This window comes from Lachancea lanzarotensis, scaffold LALA0S12, assembly GCF_000938715.1.
Source record: "Lachancea lanzarotensis genome assembly LALA0, scaffold LALA0S12, whole genome shotgun sequence".
NCBI classification, from domain to species: Eukaryota; Fungi; Ascomycota; class Saccharomycetes; order Saccharomycetales; family Saccharomycetaceae; genus Lachancea; species Lachancea lanzarotensis.
Genome location: NW_019212890.1, coordinates 131,660 through 146,352, shown reverse-complemented (window position 1 = coordinate 146,352; position 14,693 = coordinate 131,660). Strand labels below are relative to the sequence as shown.

The 14,693-nt window shown below is 44.3% G+C and overlaps 7 protein-coding genes and 1 non-coding gene across 8 annotated transcripts; 3 read left to right on the top strand and 5 right to left on the bottom strand.

Moving 5' to 3' along the window:
* Positions 1–32: 32 nt before the first annotated feature.
* On the bottom strand, positions 33–1,643 carry SSZ1 (LALA0S12e01574g1_1; the record flags this gene model as incomplete). Its single annotated transcript, XM_022774576.1, has 1 exon — positions 33–1,643. The coding sequence occupies one exon, from the start codon at positions 1,641–1,643 to the stop codon at positions 33–35; it is 1,611 nt and encodes a 536-aa protein (XP_022630759.1).
* Positions 1,644–2,103: 460 nt separating this feature from the next.
* Positions 2,104–3,951, top strand: TFB1 (LALA0S12e01552g1_1; the record flags this gene model as incomplete). The annotated part of the gene is made up of 1 exon (XM_022774565.1): positions 2,104–3,951. The coding sequence occupies one exon, from the start codon at positions 2,104–2,106 to the stop codon at positions 3,949–3,951; it is 1,848 nt and encodes a 615-aa protein (XP_022630758.1).
* A 123-nt stretch (positions 3,952–4,074) lies between these two features.
* Positions 4,075–5,571, bottom strand: RRP3 (LALA0S12e01530g1_1; the record flags this gene model as incomplete). Its single annotated transcript, XM_022774554.1, has 1 exon — positions 4,075–5,571. The coding sequence occupies one exon, from the start codon at positions 5,569–5,571 to the stop codon at positions 4,075–4,077; it is 1,497 nt and encodes a 498-aa protein (XP_022630757.1).
* Positions 5,572–6,377: 806 nt separating this feature from the next.
* LALA0_S12e01508g (LALA0S12e01508g1_1) lies at positions 6,378–7,721 on the top strand (the record flags this gene model as incomplete). The annotated part of the gene is made up of 1 exon (XM_022774543.1): positions 6,378–7,721. One exon carries the CDS (start codon positions 6,378–6,380, stop codon positions 7,719–7,721), a length of 1,344 nt encoding a protein of 447 aa, XP_022630756.1.
* A 160-nt stretch (positions 7,722–7,881) lies between these two features.
* PIB1 (LALA0S12e01486g1_1) lies at positions 7,882–8,796 on the bottom strand (the record flags this gene model as incomplete). The annotated part of the gene is made up of 1 exon (XM_022774532.1): positions 7,882–8,796. The coding sequence occupies one exon, from the start codon at positions 8,794–8,796 to the stop codon at positions 7,882–7,884; it is 915 nt and encodes a 304-aa protein (XP_022630755.1).
* A 961-nt stretch (positions 8,797–9,757) lies between these two features.
* LALA0_S12e01464r lies at positions 9,758–9,829 on the top strand. The gene has a single exon. It is a non-coding gene; the product is annotated as a tRNA-Gln (tRNA).
* Positions 9,830–9,950: 121 nt separating this feature from the next.
* VPS55 (LALA0S12e01442g1_1) lies at positions 9,951–10,454 on the bottom strand (the record flags this gene model as incomplete). The annotated part of the gene is made up of 2 exons (XM_022774521.1): positions 9,951–10,252; positions 10,334–10,454. 2 exons carry the CDS (start codon positions 10,452–10,454, stop codon positions 9,951–9,953), a joined length of 423 nt encoding a protein of 140 aa, XP_022630754.1.
* A 367-nt stretch (positions 10,455–10,821) lies between these two features.
* On the bottom strand, positions 10,822–12,765 carry SSC1 (LALA0S12e01420g1_1; the record flags this gene model as incomplete). Its single annotated transcript, XM_022774510.1, has 1 exon — positions 10,822–12,765. One exon carries the CDS (start codon positions 12,763–12,765, stop codon positions 10,822–10,824), a length of 1,944 nt encoding a protein of 647 aa, XP_022630753.1.
* Positions 12,766–14,693: the final 1,928 nt, after the last annotated feature.

Here is a 14,693-nt window from a genome sequence, read left to right as displayed (position 1 = left end):
TTTAGAAAATTCTATAGATCGGCAAAATTATCTTACAATTCACCCTTCACGACCTTACCAGACTTTAGGTCTCTGGCCGCGACTCTCAAAACACCAGCGTCGTTGAGGTTGAAAGACAACTCCAAACCATTAACACCCTTGACGCCTAGTTCCATGAGTTTTGTGCCCAACGTGTAAAGTTTTTCTCTGATGACTTCGGGTTCATCGTCCTCATCAGACCAATCGCTCTCGTCATCTTGCTCACCCTTAGCAGCAGGCTCAGCTACTGTTTCCTTGATGTGATGGTCACCCTCGTATACGCCGATCAATAGATCCCCGCTGGCATTCTTCAAAGTGATGCTCTTCTTTGCTGGGAAAGAAGTTTCAGCCTTCAACACTGGAACAAAATTTCCCTTGGCATCCACAAGACCAATGGCTTTCTTTAGATGCTGAGTGTTAATGACGACGGGTTCCAAAGCTTGAGCCAACTCGTCGGCATCGTAGTTTGAAAGAAGCTGGGCTTGAAGAGCAGCACCACAGGCCAAAAGCTCGTTAGGGTTGTTGGTGGCTTCTTTGCTTTGTGGCCCCAAGATTGCCACTGATTCTGGAAGGACGAACTCTAGGTTTGAGCTCAACTTAGGAGTGAAAGACGTACCGCCACATAGGACAACGGCATCGATGTCTAGAGGATCCAATTCCGCCTTGCTGATAACATCCTCGATAAACTGAGTAAACCTGCTGATAACCTTGTTGGCGACCAATTCGTATCTTAGTCTGTTGATGGATGTGTGATAATCGAAACCATCGGCTAAAGAGTCGATAGAGATTGTTGCAGTGGCGACGTTCGACAAGGTCTTTTTAGTTAGCTCGGCGTTGGCTCTAAGCTTAGCCATGGACTTTGCATTTTTTCTTGGATTGGTCTGGGTCTTCTTTTGAAAGTCCTTAGCGTAAAACTCCACAAGTTCTTGGTCTAGGTTCTCACCACCAAGGCTAGAGTCATGAGCAGTAGCCAACAAGGTGTAGATGCCGTTACGCACAGCAATTACAGCGCTGTCGGATCTTACACCACCAAAGTCGGCAATAACCACGTTGCAGTCATCTTTCAAAGGAAAAGCTTCAGAGTGAGCCAACAACGCAGCCGAAGGTTCGTTGATGATCTGGATTACCTCCAAGCCGACCTTCTTGGCAGAAGCGCGAAGAGCGTCTTTTTGAGCATCTGTGAAGTTCGTTGGAACGCTAATGACAGTTTCGGAAAGCTTTTCACCAATGTAGTCTTCAGCCGCCAACTTTAGTTTGTTCAAGTGTCTAGACACAACTTCGTCCACAGTCAGATTTTCCTGTCTGCCATCGCCTCTAGTGATTACGAAGCCGGCTTTTCCATCTATTTCGACCAATGGAGCGCCCGTGGTGCTTCTGGAAGCGTCACAGTCAGCAAACGAAAGGCCCAAATAGTCACGGAAATTGATGATCGTGTTCTTTGGGTTTCTGACAAGTTGCTGAAGGGCTTGGCCACCGTGGTATTCGTCTTCGCCAACGTACGACAGAACCGATGGGATAGTACGCTCACCATCAGGGTTTGCAATCACGTCGACGTCGTTCTTGGGGTTAACATACGCAATGGAAGACGTAGTGTTACCAAATGCAATACCGACAATAGGAGACATTATTGATCGTAATGGAATCGCTGAGTCTCGGCTAGAAGAGTTGGATTTTGACTGTAGAGACAGCTAAGTTCTAGGTCGATGAGTAGGAAAATTTTTAATTAAACTTATGAAGCTTCCCGTAGAACGCGATTCGAGAATGTACTCATGAATAATTTAGAAGTACTCATCGAATTTGAATAATTCGTAGGCCATTTCAAGCTTCAAAAATCGATGCCTGTAAGAGCTTACTTAAATACCTGGTTTGCAACGGAAGGAAACCCTGCGCTAGCGTGACTTTAGAGCAGTTGTGAAGTTCACAAGCGGCTTTTTATTAATTGACAAAAGACGTGAGTCTTTTCGGGATAATAGCATTGAATTTCGAATTTGAAACTTCACATTCGATCTACAGCTGAACACACAAAGAAAAAGACTTTTGCCAGTGTTTTTTTCTGTATTCCGGCATCTTTGAAGTTTGATTTAGATGTCTCATTCAGGAGCAGCGGTTTTCAAAAAAACATCAGGTATTTTGACGATCAACGAAGATGCTTCCCCTGCAGAACTTCTATGGAGATCTACTGATGGAGACAAATCGCATAAGGTGGTGCTGAATAGTGTGGACAAATTGCAGGCAACGCCGGCTTCAAGCGAAAAGATGATGCTGCGACTTATAGGAAAGGTAGATGAATCGAAAAAACGGAAGGATAATGAAGGCAATGAGATCAAGCCCAGTGCGCCCAACCATGTGTTTTCGTTTAATAACCGTACCGTCATGACAAACATCAAGGACACATTACAACTGATCATTGCACGTTACAAAGATGAAGAGGTTCATGAGGAAAAAATGCGCAAAGAAAGTAGTGCGGCGGCAGCAACTTCAGATTCAATACCCTTAATCAACACTTCAACCCTAGACGATTCGTTATCCAGGGATAAACTACTCGCCAACCTGAAGCTGCAGCAGTCACTTCTAAGAGAAAACAAAACCTTGATGCGAACTTTTCAAGAAGCGGTCATTAATGCAGGTCTACCACCTGACGAATTCTGGTCGACAAGAGTCCCTCAACTTCGCGCTTTTGCACTCACCACATCCCAGAGGAGTGGACCTTACAACGTACTATCGACCATAAAACCAGTGGCCTCATCTGACAACAAGGTGAACGTGAGTGTCTCGCGCGAAAAGATTGTGACAATATTTCAGACCTACCCTATCGTCAAAAAGGCGTACGACGACAGTGTTCCTAAAAACTTCAAAGAACAGGAATTTTGGGCAAGATTTTTCTCGTCCAAGCTTTTCAGGAAACTACGTGGAGAGCGCATCATGCAGAGTGACCGTGGTGATTTGATTATCGATCGTTATTTAACCCTCGACCAGGAATTTGATAGAAAGGACGACAAACTACTCCAACATCCTGTAAAGAAACTCTTAGACTTAGAGGGTAATAACCAAGACGATCCAGAACGTCGAGGCAATAGACCGGATTTCACCATGATACCAGGTGTCGATGTCAACGGAAACAGCGATGGAGTTGTTGATATATTAAAGGGCATGAATCGGTTGAGTCAGAAAATGATAAAATCATTGGAAAACGAGTATTCGAGGATAAGTTTGATGGCAGAAGACGTGGACAAGGAGGAAAGGGATGAACTTTTGTTTAGCGACCTTGAGGATGTAGAGGAGGCGAAATACCTAGAAATCAAGGTGAAGCAACGGAAAGCCGTCGACAGGGATTCACATTTGAACGATAGTGGTACGGAAAGGTTAGCACTGGGTGGGGAAGAAATAAAAAATCAAGTAAGCACTGTTTTGAACACACTAACTAAGTCTATGGATTTGACAGAAGTTAGCAAGGACAATGGAAATATCAATAACGAAGTGAACCAAAATGTAATACGCGCAGTAAAAATCAATGCCAAGCAAGCGAAAACCTCAAATGTCGGCTCGGTTCTCGGCGCCACAACAGGCCTTACTTCTGTGGGTGATGCTCCTGAAGTCAAGACGCTGCTACCCTCAGATTTGCTCGAAAGTTGTCGAGTACTTCACAGCACATGTTGTGAGTTTTTGAAGCATTTTTACATACACTTTCAAAGCGGTGAGCCACGACAGGCTGCAGCCGTAAAAAAGCTTTACAATTATTTGAAACAGTGCTTGGACAAGATTACGACTCTTTTGAGTCAGGTGGAGAAAGAGGAGAACAATACTCGTGATGGTTTAGTGGATCAATGTAGAGCTTATTTGAAAACGGTCTTGGATTCCTTACATTTGGCAATCGAAAAGTACGAGGCTGCTGTCGCCGACGCGGACGTTGCGAGATCCAGAAAAATAGCATAGCCGGCACGCACGACCTAGTTCCCCCTGGTTGTAACGCCATCTAGCTCTTACGAGCGGATAGCTGTTAATAAAATAAAAAAAATTGAAATTAATGCATTTTTAAACGTAGGTATACTCAGAGCATCACTGCTCTTCTCTGTCCATGTTATCTCTTGATTTGCCTCTGTGGTTTCTGCCCTTGCCCCTCAATGCTTTTTCTTTTGATCTTCTGTTCATCTCCATCACCACTTCACCATTCGCCTTATCCACGGTATCACGCAAAGCCATAATCGCGGCCTTATCAACACTTTCTTTCGGAAGCTTAAGCCCTAAAACGTCTTCAATTCTTAAAATCAACTCCAGATCATATTGCGAAACAAGAGAGATGGACTTTCCTGAACGTCCAGCTCTGGCCGTTCTTCCTACACGATGAATGTAGGATTTCGAGTCTACCGGTATATCATAATTGATCACAATATCCACAGAGGGAATGTCTAGACCTCTTGCTGCCACATCCGTTGCCACTAAAATGGCCCTTTTTCCTGCCTTGAATAAGTCAAGCGCTCCGGTTCTTTGATTCTGGTTTAGATCACCATGCAACGCAGTAGAACTAAACTCTAGCAGATTGCACAGTGTAGATATTCTTTCTGCGTTTGCTTTTGTTCGCGTAAAAACGATGACAGTCTTACCCAAAAACTCGTTGAGCAGGTATATCAGAAAAGTGTTCTTAAGACCGCCAGGCACAACCATCAAAGCTTGGATTAGAGTTTCCACGGTCTCGTACTTGGTGGAAACTGCACATTTTACAGGATTGGTCAAACTGGCTCTCTGAAGCTTGTCGATCTTGGACGTCATTGTCGCGGAAAACAAGTAGGTGGTTCTTCCATGGGTGGGGATCACCTTCAGAATCCGATCGAGGACAGGCCCAAATTCCATATCAAGCAATCTGTCAGCTTCATCCATCACCAGAAACCGCAGTTTGCGCAACGAAAATCCCTTGGTGTTTTCTAGATGGTCCATGAGTCTACCTGGAGTGGCGATGATGATGTGCGGTCTGCGCATGAGGTCACGGGCCTGGTCGATCATGCTCATACCACCGACAATGCACGTTGTTCTGACGCCCATAGCACCACCCAAGGAGTCAAACGTCTCTTTGATTTGTGCTGCCAATTCTCTAGTAGGTGCCATGACACACGCATAATAGGGTTGCTGGTCGTGCCACAGTTGATTTAGAATTGGAATTGCAAAAGCCGCTGTTTTACCGGAACCGGTTTGAGCTAACCCGATAATGTCTTTACCTTCTAAAGCTGGCGGAATAGAGGCTGCCTGGATTGGTGTTGGTTTGGAATAATTTAAAGTGGCGCATGCTTCCAGTAGTTCTGGGACCAATTTGAGCTGGTTGAAAGATTCAAATTGGGGTCCTTCCTCCGCTTCTTCTTCTTCCTGTTCCTGTTTTTTTTCCTGTTCCTCGTCTTCGCTTCCATCTTTTCGACTTCCTGCTGCTGAACTCTCCTGGTTATCACTGTCGTGCTGCGATGTCTTGCCAGCGGATTGACGTTCCAGTGCACGCTGGCGTATCTTGTCTGCGAGGCTAGTCAACTCCGAATTTGACGACTTTTTCTTGACTATTTTGTTAACCATTTTCTATCCGTTTGAGAATAAGATGGGCTTCGTTACTGGGCTTGTGTGAAGATAACTGGGCTGTTCCTCTGTAGCTTGAACGTGAAGAGCTAGCTCATCGCTTGCCAGAAATTTTTCAATATGTTAATACTTGGAGTGTCTTCTAGTCGCGACCCGACTAGATGATCGGGTAGATGATCGACCAGATGACACCAATCCAGCATGGCAGCAGCATTGTAATAAGTCAGGAAAGTTGACAAAGAAGCCTGGTTTTATCTTCAAATCCTAAAACTATTATTTTCAATGAATTCCTTAGTACACGTTTTGCCCTAACCAAATCTACGGCCCTGAATTTTAATTTGAGATTTGAGAAGACACCCGAATTAAATATGATAGCTTAGAATGCAGAACCCCTTCGAGAATATTCGTAAATAACGGATATCGAACCTAAACAGCCCATTGCTCACGCTCTTTTGCTCTTGTCAAGTGTCTTCACATATGACCAACATATGAGTTCCAGCATTTTAATTGTGCATTGGATCGGGGAAAATAATTCAGCGTGCACTGTTGATTTTTCCTTAAATTTCCACACTTTCCGTAAACCATTCCAACCATTTTCCACAGCTATAGAAGAGTCTGTTCACCTCTTCTTCTTCGATTTTATCCTTTATCTTGAGTGTGACGCTCAAGTTTTGTCTTATTGTTGACGGTGAAAAATTATTGTAAAAAATTCAAGCCAATTGGACTCATCTCATCGCATCGGGCACCTCATCGCATCGTTGAAGTAAAGAATAAAGCAGTATTTACACACATATCTGAAAGGCACAATGGCGAAACGGAGACAAAAAAGTAGAACACATGTTAAGCCAGATGTTGAGGAAGCTAAGAAAATACCAAAGTCCATGGTAATCCGTGTGGGACAAACGTCGATGTCAAACCATTCTTTGAACCAACTGGTCAAAGATTTTCGTCAAATAATGCAACCGCACACGGCTATCAAGTTGAAGGAGCGTAAATCGAATAAACTCAAAGATTTCGTAGTAATGTGCGGTCCTTTGGGTGTGTCACACTTGTTCATGTTCACGCAAAGCGAGAAAACTGGTAATGTATCGTTGAAGATGGCCAGAACTCCACACGGGCCTACCATCACATATCAAGTTCTGGATTACTCGCTAGGGAGAGACGTGAAAAAATTCATGAAGAGGCCACGCACTTTGGGCAAAGAAGACGTTATGAATCCACCATTGCTCGTGCTGAACGGGTTCGGTGTGAAGCCTAAAGAACAAGGCGACGATAAAGAAGACCGCAACAGCGATGTCTTAGAACGTGCAAACGTCGAGAAAGTTATCATTTCCATGTTCCAGAATATATTTCCACCTTTGAACCCAGCTAGGACGCAGCTGAGCTCGATCAACAGGGTTTTCATGATAAACAAGGATCCTGTAACGGAAGAAGTCAGCATGCGTCATTACGCGGTCGACGTAAGAGAAGTCGACATTTCTTCAAACATCAAACGGCTGTATCGTGCCAAAAACAAGCTAAATAAGCCCGTTCCTAATCTTCACAGAAAAGATGATATTGCATCGCTCATTTTGGACCACGACCTAGGAGCTTACACATCAGAAAGTGAGATCGAAGACGACTCTATTGTCAAAGTTATGGATAAGGGCCAAGCTCCTGTTAGACCTACCGCAACGTCTTCCGAAGCTGTTAGCAATGACAACAATGGCGAAGCTCTTATTGAACAACCTTTACCACGCAAAAAGGCCATCAAGCTTACTGAAGTCGGACCTCGTTTGACTTTGAAGCTTGTAAAAATCGAAGAAGGCATATGTTCGGGCAAGGTCCTACATCACACCTACGTTAAAAAGACAGATTCGGAAATAAGACATTTGGAGAAGAGACATGCACAACGTATGAAGTTGAAGGAGGAAAGACGCAAGGAGCAGGAGGCGAATCTAGCCAAGAAAAATGAAGTTAAGGATGCCAAAAAACAGCGGAAGATGGAAAGAAGAAAGTTAAGAGAACAACAACTAGAGCAAGGAGAAAGTGTGGAAGGCGCAGGTAGTGCCAGTGATGGGAACGATTCATCGGAAAGTGACGAAGAAGGTTATAGCGACGTTCCTGAAGATCTGGATAGCGATCTCTATAGTGATGTGGATATTAGCTAAAGGAAGCGCGAAAATACAACACAAGCTGCACATAGAGACCTGTTCGTGTAAAATAGAACAAAACTGCAAAGCAGTTGACCAGACCGGTGTAGCTCCCTTGCAAACAATCAATAACACTATTTCCCGACAAATAAACACCTTTTTATAAGCTAACAGAATATCAAAACACGGCGTCGTGTAATGGGCAAAAGTTTTTGGAGACAAGCCCGGAAGAACTAGCTTTAGTTTTCTGGCTTTTCTTCCTGAACCAGCCTTTAATGCAATCGTAGTGGAATACGCACAAACACTCGAGACGTCCGACCTTATCTCCACCCTTCATTTCTTCAAAACATATGGGGCATTCTGGATACTCAAAGTCGGCGTTAGACAATGCGTCTGGTGTATTAGGGACGACGTAAACCAACATTCTATTCTGTAATACCGGGCTTTTCATTGAAGCGGTATTCCCCGGGATTGACGGATGCTGGTGGTGATGATGCTGCTGAGTTAGCTCAGCAGCCCGCACACAGTTCTGAATATGAGTGACTGATTGTAAATCTGTCAATTTGGCTAAATCGCTGTTACAAATCGGGCAGCGATCGGCATCCAAATCTGCCTTCCGTGTAGCTTCTGCCACGGTGATGTTTTTGACCACTTCGTTGGTTTGGAGAGATGAAGCCGAAGAAGAGCTTGGGGCACTTACCAGACGGTCTGCACTACTCTCTGCCATCAAAGATTCCGATCGCGACTGTGGGTTTGACCGGTCCACTGCGATCCGCGATGACGATGCGTTTCTATCGCCCCATTTCGTGATAACTAGTCTCCTTTGCACCAGATTCTCGCTGCACGAGATGCATGTTCTATGAGGCGGAAATTCTGCCGATTCAAAATCATCTTGTCGACGCACTACTTTTAGCCTGCGTCGATTATACCAAAGAAACTTATCGCTGCAGCTGGCACAGAAAATACCTCCGCAGCATCTGCAGTGATGTTTTCGCACCAGAAAAGTAAATTTTGTTTGGCAATGCAAGCAGTTCTGCATCAGGTCATCGGCTTGCCATTCTGCGAATGCATTTACATATTCAGGTTCTGACATTATGTACCACCTATCCTGCAGTCTATATATTATAAATGTGCTACAACGCTAATTTATACAGCACCAGTCACCAAAACTTCGGCTCCTGTGTTGAGGCTTTCAAGCCGCTCGATTCGCATACGTAAACACGAAAGGTTTCACTACATTGTGGTTGAGATCATGTTCCTCAGTACAATTTCTCCTTGTAGAGATCAGAGACGATGTATAATAATTAGGCAGGATATCAAGGGTCACGTGTGCTAATGTACTAGGTGTGTGGGTTGAGCCTTTCGAAGACTCAAAGTTATATTCCTTTCATTTCATCCAGTCACAGAAATGAGATGAGTTACCACCTTTTGAAAAGATTTCGCGTGTTGAGCTGCGCACCAAACACATGAATTCTTTTTCGCCGGTTTTGAGTTTTCCATCTAGCATTGCACCATTTATGGCCTGCTTGAGTTTCTACAAGTCATCGTAATCGGAAAAGTCATCTTGAGTCCGTTGATATAGAATAGAAACCGATTTGCATCGAACTTTTGACACTATTGATAAAACTTCCGTCATCGTAGCCATTCATCACGTGACTAAAGCATCTTGTTTGTACGGGCTTTCTTTTTTGACCAAATTCCGTGTGTAACTTCTTCAATTCCAATGCGATCTTCTTATTGGTATTTGGTCGAAAGTGGTTCCATGCTTCGCGTAAGTGGCTTTTGGAAGTCAGTTTGTTATGACGGTTTTTAGTACAAAGTGATATTGATTATTTCTTGTAAGCCAGTGCACAGCGCCATCGAGTGAGGTATGTCGTGAACTCTTTGCCTCACCCGGGAAGATCGTTCTCACCTTTATCTAATCTTCAGCTAATGACCGAACAACACTAATGTCAGCCTTGTAATTGTACACCCGTCGTCAATTCCGACCATCGATCATATGACTTTTCTCTATAGCTAGATTGAGTATCTGTGTTGACGCACCTAACTTGTTTGGTTTTATAGTGTAGTGGTTATCACTTTCGGTTTTGATCCGAACAACCCCGGTTCGAATCCGGGTAAGACCTTTTTTAACTATCTAAATAGCCATATTCAGTTTGCCTCGCGGAGAGCTCCAAGTATCAATGGCAGGTGTCGTTATAGAACTCACATTTTTTATTATTTAACACTGCTTATTTGTTCAGATCATCAGTAGCCAAACATTCCGTCTTCCTCGTCATCCCAACCAGCGTTGAAAAACCAGGAAAACACCACTATGCTAAGATAGATAATGACACCCCCAAGTGTGCTCATGATACAGCTGTAATGATTGATCAATTGACAATGGTACAGCACCGTAGGCAAAGCCAGCCCGCTTGTAACAAGCAGTCCGGTGAAAAAGTAGCCCACATCTTCGACGCCGCCACTGGCATCGCTCATAAAATCGCTCGAATCGAAATTGCGCTTGCTGAAAAGTGCATTAGGCACTGGGGCTGCCAGAAATAGAAGAACTAGAAGGAAAAAATGACCCGTTAGTATTCAAAGGCTTGGTTTGTAGCGGTTTTACTCCTGTATCGGTTAAAAATGCATACTATCGAAAAGAGGGTAGTAGTTGTGAAAAAGGGCACAGCTCAGTATTACCAGTAGAAATCCAAGGGCCAGAAACCCTGATAAAGAGATGATCCTTGTCAATGGAGAAACGGTGATTCCCATGGTATAGTGGTTAAGTGCGCTGGTTTTGAGCTCAAATTATCGTTGATCACAGCTGTGTGTAGTAAATAATGTATAACAAATCTTTACGATTTCCTAGAGGTTGAATCCAATTTAACATTATCACGTGATGCGTCTTTGCTAGCTAACAAGAGCACTGGGTTTAACCCATTTTTTTTATCAGTTCCATGCAATTATGTCTTCATCGAAATGCGAACGGTGTAAACCTCTCGCACAATATTGTGACATCTATTTACAAGCTTATACAAGTAGGTTTTCCATACTATAGTGTTCAACGTAAGGAGGAACAGGAGAATGTTTTAAGTGATAGTTATTGCACGCACGCATAGCACCGCACTGGCTATCTCACTTACTGCTTAGGCTCACCACCCTCTGGGTTAGAGTTGCTGGAAGCATCGTTCTTGTACATCTGCTCGAACAACTTCATGGAAGCGGTTTGCAATTCCTCGGTCTTGGTCTTCAAGTCCTCGGCATCGACTTCTTCGCCAGCCTGCACTCTGGCAACAACCTCTCTTAGAGCGGTGATCTGGTCCTTAACCTTTTGAGCTTCGGCCTTGTCAACCTTGGCTTCGAATTCCTTCAAAGAAGATTCGGTGTCGTTAGCAAGTTGGTCGGCTTTGTTGGAAGTTTCAATAGCCTTCTTTCTGGTCTCATCTTGCTCTCTGTACTTCTCGGCGTCGCTAACCATCTGTTCAATTTCAGACTCGGAAAGACCGGAAGAACCGGCAACGGTAATGGAAGCATCCTTGTTGGAAGCCTTGTCTCTGGCAGAGACGTTGATAATTCCATCAGCGTCTAGGTCGAAAGAGACCTCGATTTGAGGAACACCCTTTGGAGCTGGTGGGATACCAGACAAAGTGAAGTTACCAATCAACTTGTTATCTCTGACCAATTCTCTTTCACCTTGGAACACTCTGATTTCCACCGAGGTTTGACCAGCAGCAGCGGTAGAGAAGATCTGGGATTTCTTGGTTGGAATGGTGGTATTTCTTGGAATCAACCTGGTGAAAACACCGCCCAAGGTTTCGATACCCAAGGACAATGGGGTAACGTCTAGCAACAAAACGTCAGTGACTTCACCGGCCAAAACAGCACCCTGGATAGCGGCACCAATAGCAACGGCTTCGTCTGGGTTAACAGCCTTGGAAGGTTCCTTGTTGAAAAGAGACTTGACGGTCTCCACAACCTTTGGCATTCTAGACATACCACCAACTAGGATAACGTCAGACACATCAGAAGTGCTCAAGGTGGCATCCTTCAAAGCTTTCTTGACAGGGTCAACGGTTCTCTTGATTAGTGGTTCGGTTAGAGATTCAAATTGAGCTCTAGTGAACTTCATGTTGATATGCTTAGGGCCGGAGGCGTCGGCGGTGATGAAAGGTAGGTTGACCTCGGTGGCAACGGTAGAGGACAATTCGATCTTGGCCTTTTCAGCGGCTTCTCTGATTCTTTGAATGGCCATACGGTCGTTTTCCAAGTTGATACCGCTTTCCTTCTTGAAGTTTTGAACGATTTCTCTTAGCAAAAGAATGTCAAAATCTTCACCACCCAAGTGGGTGTCACCATTAGTGGATTTGACTTCGAAAACACCGTTATCGATGTCCAAGATGGAGATATCGAAAGTACCACCACCCAAGTCGAAGACGGCGACCACTTTGGTGTCTGATTTTTCCAACCCGTAGGCCAAAGCGGCTGCGGTAGGTTCGTTTACCACACGTAGCACGTTGAGACCCACAATTTGACCAGCGTCCTTGGTGGCTTGTCTCTGAGAGTCGTTGAAGTAAGCTGGGACGGTGACGACGGCGTTCTTGACGTTCTTACCCAAGTAGGCCTCGGCGGTCTCCTTCATCTTGTTGAGGACAAAACCTCCGATCTGAGAAGGCGAATAAGTCTCGCCTCTGGCCTCAAGCCAAGCATCACCGTTGGTGTGCTTGACGATCTTGTAAGGCACCTGTTTGATGTCTCTTTGCACCTCGATGTCCTCGAAACGACGTCCGATCAAACGCTTGGTGGCAAACAGAGTGTTTTCTGGGTTCACCACGGCTTGACGTTTAGCTGGAATACCCACCAAACGCTCACCATCCTTTGTGAACGCCACAACCGAAGGAGTAGTTCTGGCACCCTCAGCGTTCTCGATGATCTTGGGCACTTTACCCTCCATGATAGCCACGGCAGAGTTAGTGGTACCCAAATCGATACCGATAACTTGGCCCTGCACTTTATTGGAGTTCATACGCGCGAACTGGCGAACTGGGTTCGCCGAGTTGCGGAAAATTGACTTCGCACTTAGCATTTTTTGATGTGTACGTGTCTTGGGAAGCTATTTAGCGACTTATAATACCACCTTTGATGTCCCGAAGGTGAGCAAAGGTAAGTGTAGCTGTTCAAGTTTGGAAAAATCGTTTCCACTATGCGTCCTTTACAGCTTTGAGAAAAAATTTGATTATATATATATGAGCAATGTATGTGCCGGGTAACCCAATTTATTTGATTTTTCTGGAACTTTATGGAATAGTCCACAAAAACAGAATAGCGCGGCTAAGAGAGTGTTTGTCTAGATTGTGTGGGTATAAAAGAGAAGCGGGAGGGATCGGATTAGCCGCCGAGACTACGGGAAACGCCAGCATGACTTGAAGTTGTAGAGTTGGTGGAAACTTTCAGGCAATCGTAGTGCGATCGTGCAACAAACGAATGGTTAATCACTGTGCATTCGATGTCCTCTGATGATTGCACCTTTGCAATACTGTTGGTCTCCAATTTCACTGTTTTCTGTTTCTCGTCGGGCATTTAGTTCACTGATTCGTTTTATGTTGTGAGGTGATGAGCATTAGATGGAATGCCATGCTACGACTTAGTGAAGGGAATGTATCACTAACTTCGATTAGATTACGGTGAATACTGATGTGATTTCCACTTACTATCTTTTCACCTTGGACGGCAAAGGCCCTCTTTAATGTGGAAATATGTGGATCATCGTAGCTGCCGTCATTCCATTGTTTTCTATACGTAGGCTCTGACTCTTGCTTCAACTACAAAACCCTACTGCGATCGAAAAACGCTACTTATATTTGCCAGAATGAGGCATTCAACAGAGCGGCTTAGTTCTTCGTATTCCAATTGGCCATTTGTAACATATGGTCTCTCTGATATGTTTGTGCATCTTTGAACTATGTTAGTAGAAGAAATATACTCTTTAGCCTTATGATGTTCGAAACATCTCCCCTCTTCTTGAGATAAAAATCCTGACATACGGGCCCGCAAAGGCGTTTGTTTGAAATGTAGGAGCGGCCCGAAATCTGACAATTCGGATCTCATCAAAACCGTTGTTGTAATGCGAATTGGCAAGACTCCCTACTCAACCCATCGATGAGCAAGTCAGCAAGGTATCAGCAGCGGGGAAAATGAACCACAATTCAGTGTTTAGGCGATTAACAGCTGTAGAGTATGGATTGAGCCCAGGAAGGCACTTCAAGCATGATTAACGTGACCTTAAGTTTTGATACTATGGATAAAAGATGACATCGGAACGCATATTCTAGTGAAGTCGAGTACATACCGCTAAGCTGGAGTTCTTTTTGAGACCCACAGTTGAAAATAGCAAAGACTTTAGGATTAGACACTTTGGGAAACCTCAATTATAAGGACAAACATCTCCACATATCTCAAATCACCGACTCTACATCTCTGTATTCCCGTGAGACAAACTAATGTATGTTCCACCTCCGTGCGTCTCACTCGGATGGTGAAATCTGCTGAACCGTACTATTCAGAATTGACTCAAAGCACACACACTGGCCCAAGCGTTTAGGTCTTCATCACGTATCACGTGACTTTGATAGTTTATTGTCAATACCATCGGCTGCCGAGACACATAAAAGCCAAATACAGGTTTCTTCTCAAGAATTCCCACATCCTAACTTGTAAACCAAAAATGAATCTCAACAGCTCTTCTATCAAGGAAAACAATGAGCCCTTTAAGCATTTATATCACTATTGACGATGTTTTCCATTATCCAAACTGTCATAAGCGTTTATATTGATATACCTAGAGCGTTACTTTACACTCCAACACGCAGATCTCAGCGCTGACAAGTAATCGTTACAGCACAGTCTTTCAGCCCTAGTCAATCTCACAACGTCGCGCCCTCGCAATGCGAGCCAAGAATTTCTACTACTTTTCGCGTGAGAGTCATCAGCCAAAAAAAATCAACTACCCACCCC